Here is a 21070-nt window from a genome sequence, read left to right as displayed (position 1 = left end):
ACTCAGGGATGAGAAAGCCTCTGGGAGCTGCCCAGGGCGGGGGTGGGGGTCCTCACTCAACATCCAACACCCTACAAGTTAGATCTAAAGTCTCCTCTTCCAAGGAGCCTGCCTGGACACACCAGGAAATAATGACCCACTTCCCTCATCTGACTCCCCACCCCTCACCCTCCCCTGGGCCAGTCTCAGCTCCCATTACTGTCCCCTATGTCTATGCAGGGCCTGACTGCCTCCTCCTCCCCTCCTTGCTCATGGCCACCTTCCTCCATTCTTCCCCCTCCTTCCTGTTCCTGCATCCTTCCTTCCTCCCCCACCTCCTCCCCTTTCTCTTCCCGGTCTCCTCCACCTCCTTCCCCCATACTCCTCTTCCTCCCCTTCCTTCTTTCTCTCCTCCTCATTCTCCCCCTCTCCCTTTTCCGACCCCTTCTTCTCTCCTCATCATCATCCCCTCTCCTCCCCGCTCCTCCTTCCTCCCTTCCTTCTCCCTCCTCTGCATTCTTCCTTCCCTCTTTTCCAGTCTTCCCCTCCAAGCCTCCTTCTTCTCCTCTTCCTCTCCTCTTGCTCTTTCCTCTAATTCTGTGCTGCCTAAGGGGCAGGGCCTGAGCTCAGGCTCATTGAAATCCACTGAATGAAAGCAAACATGGGATGGAATCCTGCCCCTCCCAGCTGAGTCCTTCTCTGACCTTGGGAAGCAGAGGGAGGAAGCAGGGAGGGAGCTCACCCCATTCCCCTCTGGTCCCTGGCAGCCTGGGCCCAGGACGTGTGGTCCTGTAAATCTCCCCAGCTTAGACCAAGGGCTAAATATAGACAGAAGCTTTGTCACCAGGTCCTGGAGGGAACACTAGACTGGGCCAGACCCCCAGGCTCCAGGGAGGCGACACCTTTGAGGCCTGTCTGGGCCCCGGGCACAGGTTCTGTTTGGATAGGATCCAAGGTGGAAGAAGAGCAGCTGGAGTATTGGCTCTCACTCCTGCATCCTTCCCCAGCCAGGGCCTTTCCTTTGCCTCTTCTAAGGTGAGGGCCTCCCATGCCAGGCACTGAGAGGCAGGAACCAGGACCTGAGCCCTCACACAGGCTAGGCTCAGAGCAAAGTTCAGAGAGAAGGAAATATAGCAAGCAGGAAAAGCCCAGAACCTGGGCTCCCAGAATTAGGGGTGGGGATGTAGCTCTACCTGGCTGAGGGGGTCATGGTTTCATTAATCCATCCAAGCAGTTAGTCAGTCGACAAACATTTATTTAGCACCTGCTATGTGCCAGGCTCTGAACTAGGGACTGGGGACACAGATGTGGACCCTGGGCTCCCACAGCCTACAGTCAGTCTCATGGGCTGGGGTGTGGATGGTGGGGAGCTCTCTGTCCTAGGACAGCCAAGAGCTAATTAGCACACATGCCCAAGATGCTTCCCTCAGAAGAGAGAATCATGGAAACAGGAAAACAGTCTATTTCTTCTCTACACTCTTACACACCTCTGACACCAAAAGTGTGGATTTTCTGCCCCAAGCAATTCTGTACTTCTCTGGGGACCCCAACTGGGTGTCCCCCAATTCAATTCAATTCTGATGCTATCTTCCTGGAGTCAGCATCAGCCCCCACAGGTAAAGGCTCAGTCCCACAAGACTGCCCCCAATTCAGATGCCAATCACAAGACAGGGCTTCCCATTCTCTCGACGGACAGGCTATGTAAATCAAGAGTTCTCATGACCCTCTCTTTGGGTTCAATAATGTGCTATAACATTTTACAAAATTCAAGGAAACATTTCTATTTCCAGTTTATTTTAAAGTCTATCACAAAGGATACAGCTGAACAGCCAGGTGGAGAGGCACACAGGGTAAGCTGTGGGGAGGGCGCAGAGCACCATGCCCTCGCTGGATGCCACCCTCCCAGCACCACCAAGTGGTCACCACCCAGAAGCCCCCAATCCCACCTTTGAGGGGTTTCATAGAGGCTCCATTACCAAGGCATATTAACCCAATCTCCAGCCCTCTCCCTTCCTCAAGGCATAGGAAGGTGCTGAAAGCTCCAACCTTCTAACCATGGCTTGGTCTCTCTGGTAACCAGCTCCATTTGGGAGCCCACCAAGAGTCACCTCATTAGAACAAACGACACTCCTGTCACCTAGGAAATTCCAAAGGTTTTCAGGACTCTGTGTCGGGAACCGGGGGCTAAGACCTAATATTTATAATTCCTCATCTCTCTTGTGCAAGGTCCTACCCGCTGGCTGGGTCTGCCTCCTGTGACCCAGCTCTCTGCCTCCAAGGCCCCTGCTCCTCTGTGGCAAGAGAGGGGCTTCTCACTTGAGTGGCCTCCTGAGCCCCACAGCAACCCCATTCTGGGGCTGGGGTCCTCTCAGCATCTGTGACCCACAGGTCTTCACTTCCTCACCCAGGACCAACTCTTCCCATGGGTACCTGACCAAGCCACAAACCTGCCGACTGTCTGGGCTTGAATCCTGCCTCTGCCCCTTACCTGAAGTCGGACCTTTGGCGGGTGACTTTGCTTCCCTGGGCCTCAGCAGCCTCATCTGTGAAATGGGGTTGTTTGCAGCTACCTCAGAGACTGCTGTGAGGATTAAATCTGCTGTCTTCTGTAGGGCATTTAGAGGCAGGTCTAGCACTAGAGTCAGTGCTGACTTCGCATGAAAGAAGCCTCCTCTTCCTGCCTGTCTCCCCTCTCCTTCTCTTGGCACCCCCAAACCAGATTCTGCAGTTTTCTGTGTGGGCCCTGGACTTGCCTGCCTCTGAGGCTTTGCTCTCTCAGTTCCTGCCTGTGTCACTTTCTCCTCTTCTTGCTGTCTGCCCTACTTATGGCCCAAGTCCTTCCATCCTTTTAGATTCTACTCCAATGCCCAGTTCTCCTAAGGGCCTTCGGTTTCCTCAATGAGCATTCACTGAGTGCCGCTGAGGAGTGAGCTCAGTGTGGGAGGTGGAGGGTATGCCTTCAGGGGCCCATTGTCCAAGGGAAGGCTGCTGAGGGCAAACGGAGTCCCACACTGACTGGAGAGCTGGGGAAGAGGGGCACAAGGTTTCCAGGAAGGTTTTCTGGGCAGGAAGAGCTTGAGCTGGGCCTTGGGAGTCCCCACGAGGGGACTCGACCTCCCATCACTCGAACTAGCTCCCTCCTAAAGTCCTCGCCAAGAGTCACCATTCAGCATGTGCAGTCTACGTGCCAGGCTCTTGACCTACAGTAATTTGTTGAATGCACACAAAATCCTATGGGATCTGTATCATCCCCATTTTAAAGATGAGGAGATCAAGGCTTAGAGAACTTAAGTGGCTTGCCAAAGCCACACAGCTAAGCCCAGCATCGCCAGAACTCTGCACACAGGGATGTGTGCACTCTACCCACTCTGAGAGCTCTTCTCAAGTTCTTGGAATGGGATTATCCAAGATGTGTCTGTCCCTGACTTTCCTGGACCATGTGTTTTCTGAGGACAGCAGCCTCCCTTTCCTCCTCCTCCCTGTCCACCCATCACCACCACCACCAGGGGCTCTGCCCAGAATTGACACCTGCAGGGTATATTACAACTTGGGACTGAGTCAAATCCACCCAAACAAGCCCCTTGAAGAGAATGAGTATCTTTGGCTGTGCCAGCTTTTGGGGCCAGCAGAGAAGTTACAGGAGATGAAGCCGGGATCTGGGGTTATTCCAAAAATTACTTCTGATATGCCTGCCCTAAATTTTGCTCAGACCCAAAGAGCAAGCATCAATTGCAGAATATGGTAACCCTGTGCCCACTCCCCACAAAGTGCTTGCTCAGCCAGAAGATGGCCACAGCCTGAGACCACAGAATCCAAGGCAAGGACAACGCCACATTGCCTGAGTCCTGGGGGAGGATGCCCTGACCCTATCATGGGTTCAAAGCAGGCATCAGAACCCCCAGTAAAGTCAAACAGGAGATCACTTCTGTGATGGGGCTACAAATGTCACAGCTCAGGGACTTTGAGAGAAGGCACTAATGTCTGAGATGGAATGGCTGTGTCTGCCTAAGGGCGTACCATGGACACTGCATGCTTCTGGGTTGCCCATACCCTGACCTCCAGAGGCTGGGATTCACTGGGAACCCTCCCAGGGAGGGTTCTCAAACAAGGGGGATGGGAGCCGTAAAGAGGGTGATGGGTCAGGCCTAGAACCCTCACTCTCCCCAGACCCAACCGAAAGCAGGGCCTGAGAATTCTTCCTGGAAGGTATCAGTGTCTGGAGTGTTCCCTCCCTTCCCCAGCACCCCCGACCCCTGGCAGTGGGTCAGCAAGGTCTTCCTGATGCCAGAGAAGTTGGAGCTGAGGAACTCTCAGCAGCTCCTTTGATATGCAGACAGCAAGACCATGGCCCCCAGGGTTTGTCCTGCAGGCCAAGAGGCCAGAACTCCTGGCTGACAGCTCAGGAGGCCCCCACAGTGCCAAGACACACACACAACACACACGCCTGCTCCTCTGCATTTCCCTCAGTACCTCACATTGTGGGTGGGAGTTTAGCGGAACACAGGTGCAGTGAGTGCCTCTAAATGGTGTCTTCCTCACCCTAGGCTTCCGGGAGGGGTGCAGGGGGCAGCACTCTCCTGTCTGCACAGGTGGGATCATTCATTAGAAGCTCCAGGCTGACATGGTGAGGCTGAGCGTGCAGCTTCCAGGCCCAGCACAGGAAACGGACTGAGCCCAGTGTGGAGAACGTGATGTTTGAGGGCTTTGGGGCTCTGGCCCCTGGGGACATCCTGGGGCAAACATTGACCCAGCTGTCAGAAGGAGTACATCTGACAGGCAGCAGGAAGAGAAGGGGCTGCCCACTGATGGAGCAGTGCCTTCTAGAATCCCAGAATCAGGAATGTCAGGGTTGGGAGAGGCACAAAAGTCACACACACATGTGCATGCACACGCACACATGCTGACCACAGAGCAAGAAAGGAGTGGTCTTGGGACGAATAGGGCCAAGGGTTAGAATTTTAGAGTGCATTGCTCTCGTTCAGTCATACACCATGCATTTTCCGGCTCTCTGCCTTTGCGCATGCTGTGCTCTCTACCTAGAATGCCCTTCCTGGCCTGATCAGCTTGGCAAGCTCCTACTCACCCTTCAAAACCCACATTAGCATGACCTCTTCTGTGATGCTACCCCTGCCCTCCTCAGTAAATCATACATGCTGTAAAGCTGTATATCCTATCCATCTTTCCCACCGGAATATGGTCCCTTCACGGGTGCACATGCCCACATCTACTTTATCCATGCACATCCAGCACCCATTCTGATTATTTTTTAGGAGATGGGATCCTGGGTACTTCTCTGTCTTTTGGATGGAAATGCCATTATTGCAACAATCACATCTCTTCCCTAGTGAGTGCCTAAGCTGGCCCTATGGTCCCTTCTTTTGTCCCTACTCATCTTTCTGGTTGCCCCAAAATGCTACCTCTTTCAGTAAAGCCTTCCCTGTCTTCCTGAATCCAAGTCAGGCACCTCTCTCATGTATTAACCTAATGCTGTTCGTTGCAAATGCCTGCTTACCTGTGTGACAGGGAAACAAAGTTAAATCATGCATTTGCCTCCTCTTTCTTCTGCACTTTCTAAGTCTAGAGGATCCCTACCTGGCCTGGGACTACCTGAAGGACACCCATCAAGTTCCCCCAGCCAGGGCCTGACACACAGTAGGTGTTCTGCAAATATTTGTCGGTTGAATGAACAACTAATGGAACCCACCCCTCACCCGGCTTTGCTGACAGAAGGACATGAGCTCCATCACAGGGACACATCCCAGCCTGAGGAGGAGACAGCCTTGGGAGCTGAGGGATGGACAGAGCAGACCCCTGCCCAGGAGACAATGTTACACTGGGCCACTTCTGAGGCCTTCTTGGGTCTAGCCCAGGCCAGGCTGCTGCTGCTCCATGTGGCTGTGGGCATCTCCCTCCTCGTTGTTCTCCCTCTCTTACTAAGAGGAGTAAGGGATAAGTGATAGGATAGGATGGGAGCAGACAGACGTTGTCAATGGCCAGCCTGGGCCTGATCTCTGACCCTCATCCCTGCTCTCCCCTAGGCAGCTGGGCAGAGCCAGAGCCTGTGGGCACTTCTGGAGCAGTACTGCCACACCATCATGAGCCTCACCAACCTCTCAGGTAGGCACCCTCCACCACCACCATCCAGCAGCTTCCAGAGATGTGGGTGGGCCCTAGGAGAGGAAGAGGCTTTCCTGAGGCCAGCCCAGGCTCAGCTGGATAGTGGGTGGGGTGCTGGCTTCCAGTCCTGGTTTGATTTCTGCCTTGCTGGGGGCCCTTAGGCAGGCGCCTTCCCCATTCTAGGCTCAGGCCTGCCCCTGATAATGAAGGGCTTGACTGGGAGGCCCCTCCCCATTCCCAGCTCCCTCGAGGTAAGTCAGTTGGCTGGCATTCAGGAGTTCAAGGAGGGGATGACCCCTCTGCTTTCCAACTCCGGGGAGACTGGCAGAAGGTGCTAAATATTCTCTGGTTGCCGTGGCTACAGGTGTCACTTCCTGGTAAGGACTTGCAAAGCAGCAGCCCGGCCCTGAGTTCTGGCCCCTCAGAGGTTTCCAGTGGCTGATTCACAGGGTCAGGGTCAGCCACTGCAGAGCTACACAGAGCCCTGGATTCTGCTGGGTTCCAGAGAGATATCTCCAGTGTCCCCACCCTGTATCCTGGCCTTCCCAGGTCTGCATCCACAGGATGGGAGTGGGGGTGACCCTCGCTCGGGCCTGGGGCCACCGCCAGGGCATGAGAACAAGGGTACTGGCCCCGCCGCACCACCCAGCCAGGCGCTGCCCAAGCCAGGCATCAAAGAGAAAGTCTTGCTGCCTGTTCTCCTTCCACTGGGGCGGTCAAGAGCTCAGGTGTTGGGATCAGGTAGACCTAAGTCTGGATCCTAGCTCTTCCACCCAGCGGCCTCGCCCAGACCCTGGAAATTCGCCTAACTCATCTGTGTTAGTGTCCTAGTGTCCTGGGGCCACTGGAACAAAGCACTGCAGACTGGGGGCTTGAGCAGAAGCTGATTTCCTCACCATTCTGGAGACTGGAAGACCAAGATCAAGCTGTGGGCAGGGTTGGTTCCTCCCGAGGCCTCTCCTCTTGGCTTGCAGATGGTCTTCTTCTCCCTATGTCTTCACCTGCTGTCTCCTCTGCATGTCTGTGTCCCAATCTCCTCTTCTTCTAAGAACACCAGTACTATCGGATTAAAGCCCACTTACCTTACTTTACTTTAATCACCTCATCAAAGACCCTAAATCCAAACAAGGCCACATTCTGAGGTATTGGGAGTTAGGACTTCAACATATGAATTTTGGAGTAACACAGTTCAGCCTGTAACAGCATCTGAAACTAGTTTCCTCATCTGTTTAGCAATGGGTCTAAGTCCACCTCGGAGGCTCACAGTGAAGGCTGAATGAGAGCCCACATGGACACCCAGCACAGGCCATGCCAGCACCAGACAGGAAATGGAGGCCCCTCCCTTCAGGAAGGCCCAGCCTTCCCTCACCCTCAGAGGCAGCGCGGGTTTGTCAGCAGACCCACAGCCTTCTCCCTGCCTTCCCCTGCTCTCCCTCCAGCAGGTGGCACAGACCCTTCCCTGTCTCCCTTGGGGGATGGTCCTCCCTCTGAGTGCAGTGGATAGGGTCCCAGCTTCTCCAAACATACACCCTTGCCTCTCTTCAGCTTCTAACAGCATTCATCTATTTGCAAAAGGGATCCACATGATTTCTATAAAATTGGGCACAAAAAAATGTAACTCAAAGAAGACAATAAGTACTTGTTCTCCCGCAACCCAAGAATTTTTATAATGCCTCATATCCCTCAAGAATGTATGCATCCATAGAGCCTCATGTTCAACTGTTTTCTTCATTTTCTTTTTCTTTTCTTTTCTTTTCTTTTTTTTTTTAAATGCGATAATAGTGTGTCCATAGTTTCGTCACCTGCTTTTTCCTCTTATAACTCAGAGTGAACATTTCCCCATGTCATTAAATATTCAACCACCACATCGCTGGTAACGCTGCCTAGCAGCCACCCTGGGGATGCTTTACCCCAGTATGAAGCATGACTGGATGGTGGATGTAGAGGCTGTTAGGGAGCCCCTCGAGCTTCAGGAATCATTTCTCAAGTCCCCACATGATAATGACCTTCTTTTTAGTGTCCACTCTTTGAGGAAATACATCATGACTAACACAGAGTTCAAAACCAAGTAAAACCAAACACTATGTCTTTTAGATGTACATACCTGTGAGAAAACTGAAAAAAAAAAAAAAAATATATGAGCCAGAGAATGACAAATGCAATAGTCAAGGGAATGTTTCCTCTGGGCAAGGAGAATAGAAATAACTATGTAAGTGACTAGTAATGATGTAGTTTCCAGTTGGGTGGTAGGTTTATTATATTGTCTACTACATACAATAAAAAGACTAAATAAAATAAAGACTAAAAAATAAAGTTAAGCCATGCATGGGCTAATGCACAGGCTAATAATGACAAAGGGTCATGAAACTATGATCAATTCAATTGTATGCCCCTGAAAAAGGAAACACATGCATAATCACAAGAGCGATTATGACTTCAGGCAGGCTTTAAATAGATTATTTCTATTTTATTCATCACAGAAGCATCTACATATATTTGAAAAATATTAGGGCATATATTATGAGGCATTTTATTTATCCCATCCATAGACAATATAAAAATCCAAACGGACTATTTATTTATTTATTTATTATTTTTTGTAGAGGTGGGGGTCTCACTGTGTTGCCCAGGCTGGTCTTGAATTCCTGGACTCAAGCAATCTGCCTTCCTTGGCTTCCCCAAGTGCTGAGATTATAGGTGTCACCCACCACACTTGGCCAAGAATCCGAATGGATTCAAAGATACCTTGAAATAATTCCTCAATGAGGCCAGGCGTGGTGGCTCAAGCCTATAATCCCAGCACTTTGGGAGGCCGAGACGGGCGGATCACGAGGTCAGGAGATCGAGACCATCCTGGCTAACATGGCGAAACCCCGTCTCTACTGAAAAATAAAAAAAATAAAAAATCTAGCCGGGCGAGGTGGTGGGCACCTGGAGTCCCAGCTACTCGGGAGGCTGAGGCAGAATGGCGTAAACCTGGGAGGCAGAGCTTGCAGTGAGCTGAGATCTGGCCACTGCACTCCAGCCTGGGTGACAGAGCGAGACTTCGTCTCAAAAAAAAAAAAAAAGAAATAATTCCTCAATGCAACACACACACACATACACCGGGGTTGGTCAAATGGGAAGAGAGCCGTGGCCCGAAGACAGGGTCCTGGGCTTTCCTCAGCTCTTCTGCCAAGGTATCTGTTCTTTCTTAGTGATTCACTGGGCTGAAGCCTAGAGCATTTCAATGGGTGCTGTGGATGGGTTAGTGAACAGGACCAGCCCTGCCCTTGGGGAGGCATGGGCTGGTAGATGAGACAATGAATAAAAAGCAACTTGGATGTGACATAGGCCAGCACCCAGCAGATGGGGTCACCAAAGAGCTGCATGTCTGAAGGATGAGTGTGGAGCTGTAAGGCCATTTCCAGTACAGGAACACAAACAAGGAGCAGAGATAGCGAATGGTTCCTGGTAGTGACATATTGTTCTGGAGGGCCTTTCAAATGAAGCAGGAGGGTGAGGATGGGGAACAATGATCATGAAGAACCTTCTTTGCAATACCAAAGATGGTTCCCAGGAATGACACATTGTTCTGGAGGGCCTTTCAAATCAAGCAGGAGGGTGAGGATGAGGGATAGATGATCATGAAGGACCTTCTTTGCAATACCAAAGAGGTGGTCTCCATCTCAAGGGCAACGGGGTGGGGGAACTCCTATGAGGCAGAGTGACAGGATCATAATTATAAAACATCGTTTCATCTGCCATGAGGAGACAGGGAGCCCATTTGGGCTGCTGTAGAGATGAGGACGGCCTGGGAGAAGCAGGGGGGAAACCTCTTTTCCTTGTCTGGGAATCCTATTGTCCATTTGTAAAACAAGAATGTGGGATTGGATGTCACTGAGGGTCCTTTCTGTCCCCACAGCTTAGTCCCATGGTTTGACACGAAGACACCAGGCCACTTCCTCTGTCCTGCAGTGGAGTAGGATAGGGTGAGGAGGGGGTGCCTGGCCTGGGACCCCTGTCTCCAGTGCTACAGGGCAAGAGTGAGGCACCTTCAGGCCCCTCTGGAACCCCTGCGCCCTCAGCAACCCCATCATAATTCCCAGGAAACACCATGACTGTTCCAGCTGTGCCTGAATAGACTCCCTGTCTATGCAGTCTAACCAAGGACAGTCCCTTGGAGAAGCAAAGATGCATCCTGTGCCTTTAAATCCTGTTTTCCAGTTGACATTTGAGTGGTAGGGGATGAATGAGAGAGAGAATGTGTGTTTATGGTGAAGATGCATAACTGTGGTTCTGTGTACGATTCTGTTGTGCCTACATGCCTGTTTGATGCCATGTAGTAGGCTTTGCAAGTGTGTCTGAGCTGGCCTGGAACTGTCCACTGCCGCTACAGCTGACATCAGAGGTGGGTCATGGGATGGGATACAGGGCACCAGAGGCACCTGCCTTACCCTGCTGCTTATGGTACACAGGGGTCTTCCCGAGCACCTGTCACACTTCCCTGAACCTATTTGCCAACATGTCCCCAGCAGCTTGGGGAGACACAAACTGTTCCAAATGCTTATCCCCTAATGCCTGGCCTCCAGCTGGGATGGGGCTGGCCTGCAGCCCGGGGAATCCATCACTATCCCAAAGCCTCTAATCTACCTCTGCTTCTTTAGTTAGCAAAAAGGCCCCTGTCTTTGTTTGTTTGTGTACTTGGATTTAGTAAAATTGAGGGAAGTGTGGGGCTCTTCCCAATTTCCTCCTCATTTACCTATTTGCAGACACTAAAGTGAGCTGTAAAATCAATTTGTTCCCAAACTGTTACCTTTTCTAGTTTTCCCTGTGTCACATCTGGAATGACAACTATGCCTATAATAATATCCATGAAGTAATGGCCCCACATCCAGGGGACCTTGGGTCTGTGGGTCTGTGCTCAGACCCCAACTGCTCATTCAGGATGCAGAACAGCCTTTGACTCTGCCGCTGAAATGATTACTTCCCAGAGGAATCTTCGGTATGTGAGATCTCCCAGTTAAGAGTGATCCAGTTCACCCAGGCCAACCATCTGTTATGAGCTTTCCCAGTTAAGAGTGATCCAGTTCACTCAGGCCAACCCTCTGTTCTGCAGAAATCTGCATGAGATGAGAAGTCCCTGGCCTCTGGTCATTGGGCACACCACCTCTGGACATAGCTGCATCTCAGAAGGTGGTACACTTTAGGCAACACCCAGGTGGTGGCTCTAGTAACAAACAAGGTTAATAACTTAAGCTTGGCTTAGGATTTCTCCCCTTCCTCTGTACTGCACTGTGCTGTGTAAAGGGCCGTCCCCTGTATATGAGGGACACTATTTCCCTGTGAATACATGGGCTCACCTGGTCAGCCATACTCTGGCCTGTGTGGGATCCTGGGTTAACAGGGCTCAGTCTAGGAACAGAGGGTAGGACTCTGCCGAGGTCCTCCCCTGCTCCTAGCACTGGATGATATGAAGACCAAGGAAATTCTACCTCTGCAGTTGCCCAGAGCTGAACATGAGCTCTCACTGTCCATTCAGGAGGCAGAGGATAGACCTGGCTGAGTGCTCAGCACCTTGTACCTGCCAGTCAGCAGGCCCTGGAGAGATTCCAAGGCTCAGCCCTGGTCTTAGTGTGGCCTCGCTCGCTCTGCCTGGGCAGTGACAGAACCATTAATATGGAGGCTGGTGAGAGCAGAGCACACAAAGCAGCCTGCCTGCCGCTTCGCCTCTCTTTGCCCAGGGCATGGTGCTGGTTCATGGTGAATTCAGCCTCTCCTAGCAGTTTAGGTTTATGTGGAGGATGGCAGGGGAACAGGACTCATTCCTGAGACTGGGTTCCAGCTCTCCCTGCCCTCTAAAGATAGAAACACACAACACATATGTATGTATTCCCCAGTCTCTCCATCTCATAACTCAGAACCAGTCTCAGAGCTGAGAGGGGCCTCGGGGAAGATTTCACTGATGGAGAAAGCCCCAGAAGAGAGGGCAAGAGTCCTGCCTGGGGTACCATGGCAGAGAGAGCAGAATCAGAACCTGGACCAAAACGCAGCCTGAGTGGAAGCATGTCTTACTCCAGGCCCTGCTGCCCGAGCCGGATGCCCCACTCAGCAGGCAGACACAGCAGGCCTGCCCTGGGCACTCTGAGGGTGCAGCCACAGCAGATCCCCAAGGAGGCAGTCTGGGGTTGGGGGACCTGAGCAAGTTCCCTGGGAAAGTTTTCAGCTCCTCCACACCTGCTGTGGGGCCTAATTCTCCCGGCCCCTGACGGCTACTGGTGTGGAAACCAGGGTCAGGTGAGGCCCTGCCCAAGCCTTGAGGAAGAGATACACATTCTCACTTTCTTTCTGGTGCCCAGGGCACCAACACCCGGGTGTATAAAGCCTTCCAGATAATTTCAGCCAATTTCTCCCCTAGACTTACTCCATCTGATTAAATGGCCACCCGGTCACTCAAGCTGGAGACCCAATGTTATCCCTGCTTCCGGGCTCCTGCTTAAAACCAGCCACCCACTCCAGTTCCTCCTCACCAGGTCTGGCTGCCCCTCGGAAATCTCTCTCCATTCCAGCTTCCACAGCCTGATCCAAGGTCTTCAACCTACTCAGGCCACTTGATCTCATTAGACTCTTGGGTGTCTCCCTGCTTCCCTCCAGGCCTCCCCAATCCATTTCCTTCCAGGAGGCTATAGAGGCTTTTGGAGGGTGCAGATCTGCCCATGGCCTCTCGGTCCCTGCCTCCCTCCAATGTCCTCGCTCAGGGAGGGGAAGCTCAGGCGGAGAGCTTTCGAACTTTGGGTCGCGGCTGTCCCTCAGTTAGGAGAGCTGCAGTGTTCTCCTCCGGCAGGCGGGCAGGTGGGAGCGCTTTGCTGCCCCCTGCAGCTCTGGGGCCTGCTATCCCCTCACGGGGCATTCCGTTACCCAGGCCCACGCTCTCCAGCCCACAGCCCTCCTCTGGACGCCGCGAGTGGAAGAGAGCCGAGAACTGCGAAGCCGTACTCTGGGCAGGGTGGGGGGCCCGGGGGCTGGAGTCCGAGCCCCTCCGAGAGGAGCCGCCCGGCCCCGCCCCCCCGGCGCCGCCATTGGCCGCGGCGGAGCGGCTGTACCCGCAGCTGGGTGCGCTCCGCCGCTCCTCTCCGGGAAGGTCCCCACTTTGACAGCTCTGGGCGACCGGAGGCGGCGCCCAGAGGCTGCCCGGGAGACCGGGGCTGGGCTGGCGGGGGCCAGGACCCCGAGCCCTCTCTGCCGCTCACTCTCGCGGCCACTCCTTCGCAGGCCACGCCGAGGCGCGCACTCCTACTCCCTCTCCGCACGCGGCTGCGGAGCGCGATGGACGCGGCACTGCCTCCACAGCACTGTTGGAGGTTAACTGCAGGCTGGCGCTGGCCGAAGAGCTGCTCTTGGACGGCTGGGGGCCACCCCTGGACCCCGAGGGTAGGCGGGAGGCGAGAGGTCGGAGGCTGCGCGGGCTCCTTCTCTTGCGCGCTGGATGCGCCCCTGACCCCACGCTCCGAGAGCCCCGCGTCCCAGGGGGCCCCTCTGAGCCCTACTGCGCTCTCTCGCGCCGCCAGGTCCCTACTCCTACTGCAACACGACCTTGGACCAGATCGGAAACGTGCTGGCCCCGCAGCGCTGCCGGAGCCCCTCGTGGAGAGGCCGTGCCCCGAGTACTTCAACGGCGTCAGTACAACACGACCCGTGAGTGCCCCCGGCTCTCGCTACCTGCTCTATACCGGCCTCCAGGAAGGCGATTAGGGAGTAAAGAGGATTCCGGACCCAGCGGCACAAAGCAGCTGAGGGCCGTGGTACCGCAGACCGCTGGCGTTAAGGACCCCCTTACAATGTTGGGGGCGCGCCTTCTGCTTCTATCCCCAATACAGGCGTCTAACCTCAGTAAGCCAGTTGATTTGCCCACAATTCCCGTGCTCCATGCGGTGACAGTCCAAAAAGGGGAGAAGGAAATACTTCCTCCTCTTTGAGTGTAAACCTCCCTCCCTCATTGTAGGTTCCCGTTGCCTGAAGTTCCCCATTAGGGCTCATTGTTTAGATAATGCTTCCCTGCCCAGGACGGGGACCTGTCCCAGGAGGGCGGATATGCTAAGTCCCAAATCCCCCCGAGAGTGAGTGCAGTGACCAGATCCTACTACCACAGTGGAGAGGAGGAGGGCAGGAGGCAGGAGGGCTGAGGCGAGGGCATATTTTGTGGGAAGGACATGCAGGCGTAGATTATGCTAAGCCAGAGGGTGCGGGGTGTTGCATCTTCCCTAATCCGAGGTCCCAGGACTGACCTGCTGGCTGAGTCAGGGGCTGTGGGCAGCATTATTCCTGCGTCCCCATGATGACTGTTGTCTGAATCAGCCCCCACCCCTACCCCACCCCACCGCCAAACACCACTTCTCAAGGAGAACAACCTGTGCCTGCCTTCCTCCTGGCAAGTCACGGACTGGCTTGAGGCTCTGGGGGAAAGGGCAGCAGAGGTTGCTGGAGTTACACAGCCTCCAGGTGGGGTCGTTCAGTGTGGGTTCTGGGTGTGTGCATGTCTGTAAGTGCCTGTCTGTGCCCTGTGGAACAATGGGATGGGAGCCAGGCATGTGGTCTGCAGGAGGCTGTGGGGGCAGAAATCACTGCCCCACCTATAAGCCCCCTCACATCTCCAGCCGGACCCCAGTTGTCAAGCACGCTGAGACCCTATCTGGATTGTTTGTCTGAAGCCTCTCATCCTGGAAACATCCTTAGAAGCCATCTCAGAGTGTCTGTGTCTGAGTGGTGGCCCAGCTCCACCTCCACCACCCATACACACACACACACACACACACACACACAAGCTTTCAGAAGCTGAGGCTGAGGGCTTTGCCATGAGGGATGGTTAGAAGGCAAGAGATGCACCTGCACCTGATGCCAAGCTGCATTCCCTTGGCTGCACCAGCTGAGGGCTCTGGTGGCCCAGGGACCACATGCTTCCTATCCATGATTAAAACAGATCTCCCTGGAAGGAAGTAAGGTCCTCAAGCTAGGAGGTGTGCAAGCAGAAGGAATGATTTCCCTGTACCTTCCTATTCCTGACCTTATAAAACTGTATTTTTAGGATTCCATGAGCTGTGTGCGGTGGGGCAATGGAGATCAGCGTGCCTAATTCAGACTGGGCCCGGAGATTAAGGGGCCATCCAGGGTAAAGTGGGGTGATGGAGCATCTTAGCCCACAGCCTGTGAACCTCAGGAGCTCTGCTTTGGTCTTACCCCAGCCTGGGCTATGCCTTGTTCTCCCCAACCAGCCTGGAGGCCCCCTTTCCCAAGGCAGGGCCTGGGTCTCTTCTTCATAACTGAACTGAGTACAGTAATATTCAGTCAATTTGTGGAACACCCACTATGTGCCAGCCACTGCACAGGCACTGTATTGAGACTCTCACTCACAATTGCGACAGACAAAAAGAACAGAATGATGAATGCCCTGATTAGGGGGAAGCACAAGGTCTGTGGAATTGGGGTGGGGGTGGGTGATAGGGAAGACTTCCCAAAGGTGCTGCAGACAGCACATATCAGGCCATTCCTATCAATTAAGGTCTAATGAGAAGCTGATAAAATGTTTGCGCACCACCCAGGCTGGTAAAAGTAGGCCAATTAGCCCCTGGTATCTAATGAACAATTTTCTTCATTTAGACCAAAGTGCTCCTGGCACTGCAACTGCTGGAGAATGAGAGGAGCTGGTGGAGGGTGGGGATCACTTACCATTAACCAGCACCTATGAGGTCAGCCTAGGTGGGAAGAGCAAAGGCTGCTAATGGCTGTGGAAATGCATGATTGATTTCCCTCCTCCCCTTTCTTCACATCAATGCTGCTTCCTTCTTCTCTGTTTGCCTTTTCCATGGGATCCTTCCTTTAAAAAGAATGACACAGAGAGAAAACTCCATGAGAAGCCTAAGGGAAGAACAGGAGCGTTCAGGCTCCACTTCCTGCCCCAATTTTGTTATGCTATAGCCAAACCCCCACTGAAGCCTCATTCCTTAGAGAGCAGAAATCGCCCAGGTGGGGATAGCAGTTTAGATATTAGTCTCCGCAATTTTTCAACTCAACTGAGCACAGAGAATCTGCCACAAAGCTATCAAGTGTTGATCATTTTCCAGGTGCCAGCTGCTACTGAGAGAGCTTTGTATCCATATCTCAGGCATCCATAATCCCACTCACCCACACTCCCTCTGAGTACATACTGCTTTTATGCCCATATTGCAGACAAGAACACTGAGTCTCAGACACATGAAGTAACTTGTTCAAAGTCCTAATCAGCTCCTATGCACCAGTGCAGGCAGGTGAATCCACAGCCCTCACTATTAACCATGGAGCAGTTACTGCCTCCATAAGAGGCATTCGGTTTGTGAGGAGAGCTTAGAGATTTGGAAAGAAGACTCATACCTCCGGCCTGGAGGATCAGGGAGGACTTAGCCCTCTGAGCTGGGTTTCGAGGGACAGTTTGGGTTTTAGCAGGTGAGTGTGTAATAGGCACAGGAGAGGCCCTCTAGGCTGAGGTGACTGGGCAAAGCATGGAGAGAGGCCGGGCTTTGTGCCTTGGGAGGAGTGAGTGTTGTATAGAGAACAGGGAGTAGGAGAAACAATGAGGCTGGGGAGGAGCATGGAGGTCAGGTGATGCAGGCCATTCTACAGGGCTTCACCATCTGGAGAGGGAGCCTGGGTGAGCTTGGGAGCAGGGGAGCTCAGCTTTGGGAGCACATTGTCCTCTGGAGGGAAAGGAGAGGTAAGGGGACTTTTGCACAGAGCCAGGTAGACTATAGGTTGTGGGAGCAAACGAGGATGAAGATGCCAGCAACCTTGGGCATTTGAAATTGACAAGATATGGTGAGAAACGGCAAGGTAAAGCATTGGGCACACAAGAAACAGCTGAGCACAGTTGGGAATGTGTTGGCTTTGAGGAGCTGGAGGGACACCTGAGCAGAGGTGTCCAGAAAGCAGCCAGCTGGGTTGGGAAAAGCTCAAGAGAGCACCAAGAGTGGAGATAAGGCATTTAGAAGTCCTCAGGATGTGGGGTTAGCAAATAGCTACAGTGTGTGAGTTTGGGAGGCTAGGTCAGAGCCTTGAGTCATCTTACCCAGAGCTATTTCCAGATGCAGCAGGGCCAAGGGAAGGGAAGGGACTAGTGCATGGCCACACATGCTAGTCAGTGGCAGAGCCAAGTTAAGCACACGAGTCTCCTTGGGTGTTCTCTACACAACCTGTGCTGGCACTTCAGTGGCTGAGCTTCCATGTGTTTGTACTGTGGTTTAACTTATTTAATCCTCGCACCATCCAGTGACAGAGACATAGCATTATCCTCATTTTACACCTGGGGAAACTGAGGTGTGGAGCAATTAAGTCACTTATAACAGAACAAGGATTCAAACCCAGGTTCTGCTGCCTCTCAAGAAGCAACTCTGCTAGGTTAAGCAGAGAAGAAGTTTTAAAAAAAAATTTATTGGAGAGCTTATGGAATCACGAGTGGGCTAGAGAACCAGATTTGGGGCCCCAAGCCAAGAACACAGGGCAGAGCTGGCCCAGTGAGGGGACCTCCCTCTCCCTGAAAGGCCCTGCCAAACACCACCAGCCCTGGCCACTAGGTGGGACACAGCCCTGCTACCACCACTGCCACCACTGCTACCACTACTCTAGAGTCTTTTTTTTTTTTTGAGACAAGCTCTCAATCTACTACCCAGGCTGGAGTCCAGTGGCATGATCAAGGATCACTGCAATCTCAAACTCCTGTGCCCAGGCGATCCTCCTGCCTCAGCCTCCCAAGTAGCTGAGACTACAGGCACATGCCACCACACCTGGCTAATTTTTAAATTTTTTGTAGAGGTGGGATCTTGCCATTTTGCCAGAGCTGGTCTTCAACTCCTGGACTCAAGCGATCCTCCTGTCTCTGGCTCCCAAAGTGCTGGGAGAATAGGCGTGAGCTGCTGCACCTGGCCAACCTGGAGTCTTAAGCTTCCTGCAGTTATCTCTGGAGAGGCTTTCTCCCTGTCTCCATCTAGGGGCCCCCAGTTCACTAATTCCCTCAGGTAGGTGCATCTGATGGTTGGGGGAGTATGTGGAGCCCCAGGTCCCATGCCAAAGCTCTGGCTACAAGGGAGCCTGGGAAGTAAGGATCTGGCATTTTAGCTGTAGGTGGGGAGGTAGCCTCGGTCTTCCCCCAGGATTCCCCGAGCCCAGGTTCAAATCCTGGGTGGCTAGAAACAATCCTAAATGTCCATATGCAATTTAATCGGGGCAAGTCCTCTCCCTTTTGTGGGCCTCAGTCTCCCTATCTGTAGGCAGAAAGGAGGTGGATTAGCATGGAAGTGGTTTGGCCAGAAGTGGGGCACTTATATTCCATTTTCCTCCCACCTCTCCCCATTCCACATGGACTTCTCTGAGCCCATCTCTGTGCACATCTCTGTCTCTGTGTCTCTCTCGTTGTCTCCCTGTTTCTGTTTTTCTCTATGTGTGGTTCTGTTTCTGTGTGTATGTTTCTATGTCCTTCTCAGTTTCTCTTTTTTTTTTTCTATCTCTCTCTCTTTCTCCTTCTCCATCTCTCCTTACTGCTTTCTCCGTCCCCCGGCTCCATCTCCAAACCCACCATCTCCCCGCTCACATCCCTCACTCTATCTGCCCTCCTCCTGCACCTCATCTTGCCTGTCCCTGTGGTCCTTTTGGCTGCAAAGGAGGGTCCTGCCACCTCCCTCCTGGCCATGGTCCATTTTCCTTCTGTGGAACCACTAAGTGGAGCTTGGCTCAGCCTCAGCCTCCTTGACCTCAGGCTCCACAATGTCCTACTGGGAATGGTTGGGGTCATCTCTACTGAGGCATCTGCCAGGACAGGGGAAGAAGGGACATCCCATCTAACCTAGTCACATGGAGAGGTTAGGGGTCCCCACTTCCCAGAACCCCATTCTAGAGACATGCTGAAACACTGGTTGTGTTACAATGGAAACACATAAGCTGAGTGGTCTCCAGCCAGAGGAGTCTCTCCCATTGGGTCTGCCTGCTTAATCCCTTCTTCAGCCCTCAGGGCCAGAGGTGATAAGAAAGGCTGAGACCTGCCCTCAGGAAGCTCCAGGCTGCTTATCAACCAGGCTTGTGCAAATCAAGTCAGAGATCAGGAAGAGGGGTTTGGTGGACACTGGGACATTCCTGGGAGGCTTTCTGGAGGGAGTGGGGGTAAACTTTAAAGGTCTTAGAGCAGTTGGGATGCCACATTTGTTGAGGACAGGCACAGTGCAGGAGTGCAAGCCTCAGGAGGACCTCAGATAGACCCTGCCCTCTGGGTTGAAGAAGTAGAAGCTGTAAATCTGGAAACTTAGGTCTGCATTCTCAGACACCAGTGAGACCTGATCCTGCCCTGACTCTATTCCATTCTCCAAGGCCCATAAGTTACTCCATGTGTGAGAACAACTTCCCTGCTGGGAGAGAGGGAAGGCGGGGCAGGCACAGCCGTCACAGAGGTTTAGCTAAGAGAAGAAGGAAGGAAGAGAAATAAAGCAGAAGTGGATGCCCTTGTGGCCATCCTGACACCCCAGAGCTGCCCGGCTGCAGAGCCCTCTATACGCTGAGTCCAGCCCTCCCCTCCCCTAAGGGTAGGAAATGACTGCCCAGGAGAGGGCAAAACAGTTGCCCAGAGTCCTACAGCAAGTCTGGGCCCTGGTAGGCCTCTGCTGGCTCCGGAAACTCCTGGCTTCTGCTCTAGCTTCTACCCACCTCTGCATGCATCTTGATCTTTCCTGTCTCCTGCTCTCCCCAGGAATCCTCCAGCCACCTAATCATCTTGCTCAGGCTCACCCCTTATTGAGGTTGTATTTCACCCTTTCCCCCAGAAAGCACTGAGGAGCCTAGAGACAAGGTTGTCAAAGATGCGTAAGACCTGAGCCTGCCTTCCAGGAGCTCCTGTTCTAGAAACAGTGACAGGCAGACCCTCAAAGAGAACTTTTTAATATATGCTCTCAAGTAAAATAGCGCAGTGAAGACAGTCGGGCACATGGAAGGGAATTATTCCAAGAGGAAGGGAGAGTAAGTTTGGAAGACTTCATGGAGAAAGTCTTGTTGAACAGTACCTTGAAAAATTGAGCTAATGATGTGTCAGATGGAAGGGAGGGTGGGAGCAGAAGTGGAGGAGGAGGGAGGGAAGCAGAAGCCAGATCATGGAGGCCTAAGATGTTGGCCTCAATTCTGCTGGCTTTAGAGACACCGGCTGTTTGTCCGTAGCCCTATGGTGCAGGACCAGAATACTCTGGCCATTTCCTCTCCTACCTCCTGCTCATTAAGTCAGAGGTCCCAGCATCCTTCCCTGTGCACTCCCTACCACCAATGCCACAGCAGAGCCTGGATCCCTGGAGAAGGACTAAAGGAGGAGCCCCATCTCAGTAACCCTCAGGGAGCTCCCCACAGGGCTTCTTGTCTGGGCCTCAGGTGCAGGCATCTGGGCCCCTCTGACTGCCCACCCCCACCAGGTGCTCCAGAGTCAGGCAGGCAGTCCCTTTCACACACAGCACCTGCCAGGAGAGCGGCTGGGGCAAGGGAGAGTGGAAGGAACCTGGGCTCAGATTCAGCAGGGCTGGATCTAAGTCCTGGGTTTGCCATGACTCACTGAGGGACTGGCAGGCCCTCCTTGTCCAAGTCTCGGTTTTCTTATCTGTTTGAAGGGGACAGCGAACATGCTGACCTCGTGGGGCCATCGCACACAGGGGAGATGAGGCTGCTTGGGGCTCCCTGTGGACAGCTAGGACATTGTCAGCAAGGGGAGGGGAGTTGAAGGTGGCCTGGGGCCCGGAAGGAGAGGCCATCATGTCCTTGGGGAGGGGAGAGTCCCACCCACACCAAGAATGGCTATCCTCATTCTGGAGTGGTGGTCTCCTGCTGTCTCTGAGAGTCCCCAGAATGCTGTGGTTTCTGGGGATGTCCTGGGAGGGGGAAGTCTGTCCATCTAGACTGAGAAGGTCTGGTCCCTAAAAGCCTGTAGAGAAAGGCAGCCACTTGCCCC

The 21070-nt window shown here is 53.2% G+C and overlaps 1 protein-coding gene across 1 annotated transcript in view; it reads left to right on the top strand.

Annotated features, from left to right (window-relative positions):
• Positions 1 to 9214: 9214 nt before the first annotated feature.
• CRHR2 (corticotropin releasing hormone receptor 2) overlaps positions 9215 to 21070 on the top strand; it is a 32528-nt gene continuing 20672 nt past the window's right edge. The window contains 4 exon segments of the mRNA XM_030922418.1: positions 9215 to 9275; positions 13644 to 13684; positions 13686 to 13715; positions 13717 to 13819. Of these exon segments, the coding sequence (XP_030778278.1) occupies positions 9215 to 9275; positions 13644 to 13684; positions 13686 to 13715; positions 13717 to 13819 (235 nt within the window).

Source organism: Rhinopithecus roxellana, chromosome 18, assembly GCF_007565055.1.
Source record: "Rhinopithecus roxellana isolate Shanxi Qingling chromosome 18, ASM756505v1, whole genome shotgun sequence".
NCBI classification, from domain to species: Eukaryota; Metazoa; Chordata; class Mammalia; order Primates; family Cercopithecidae; genus Rhinopithecus; species Rhinopithecus roxellana.
Note: the sequence above shows the minus strand (reverse complement) of the source record. Positions and strands in the feature narration are given on the sequence as shown.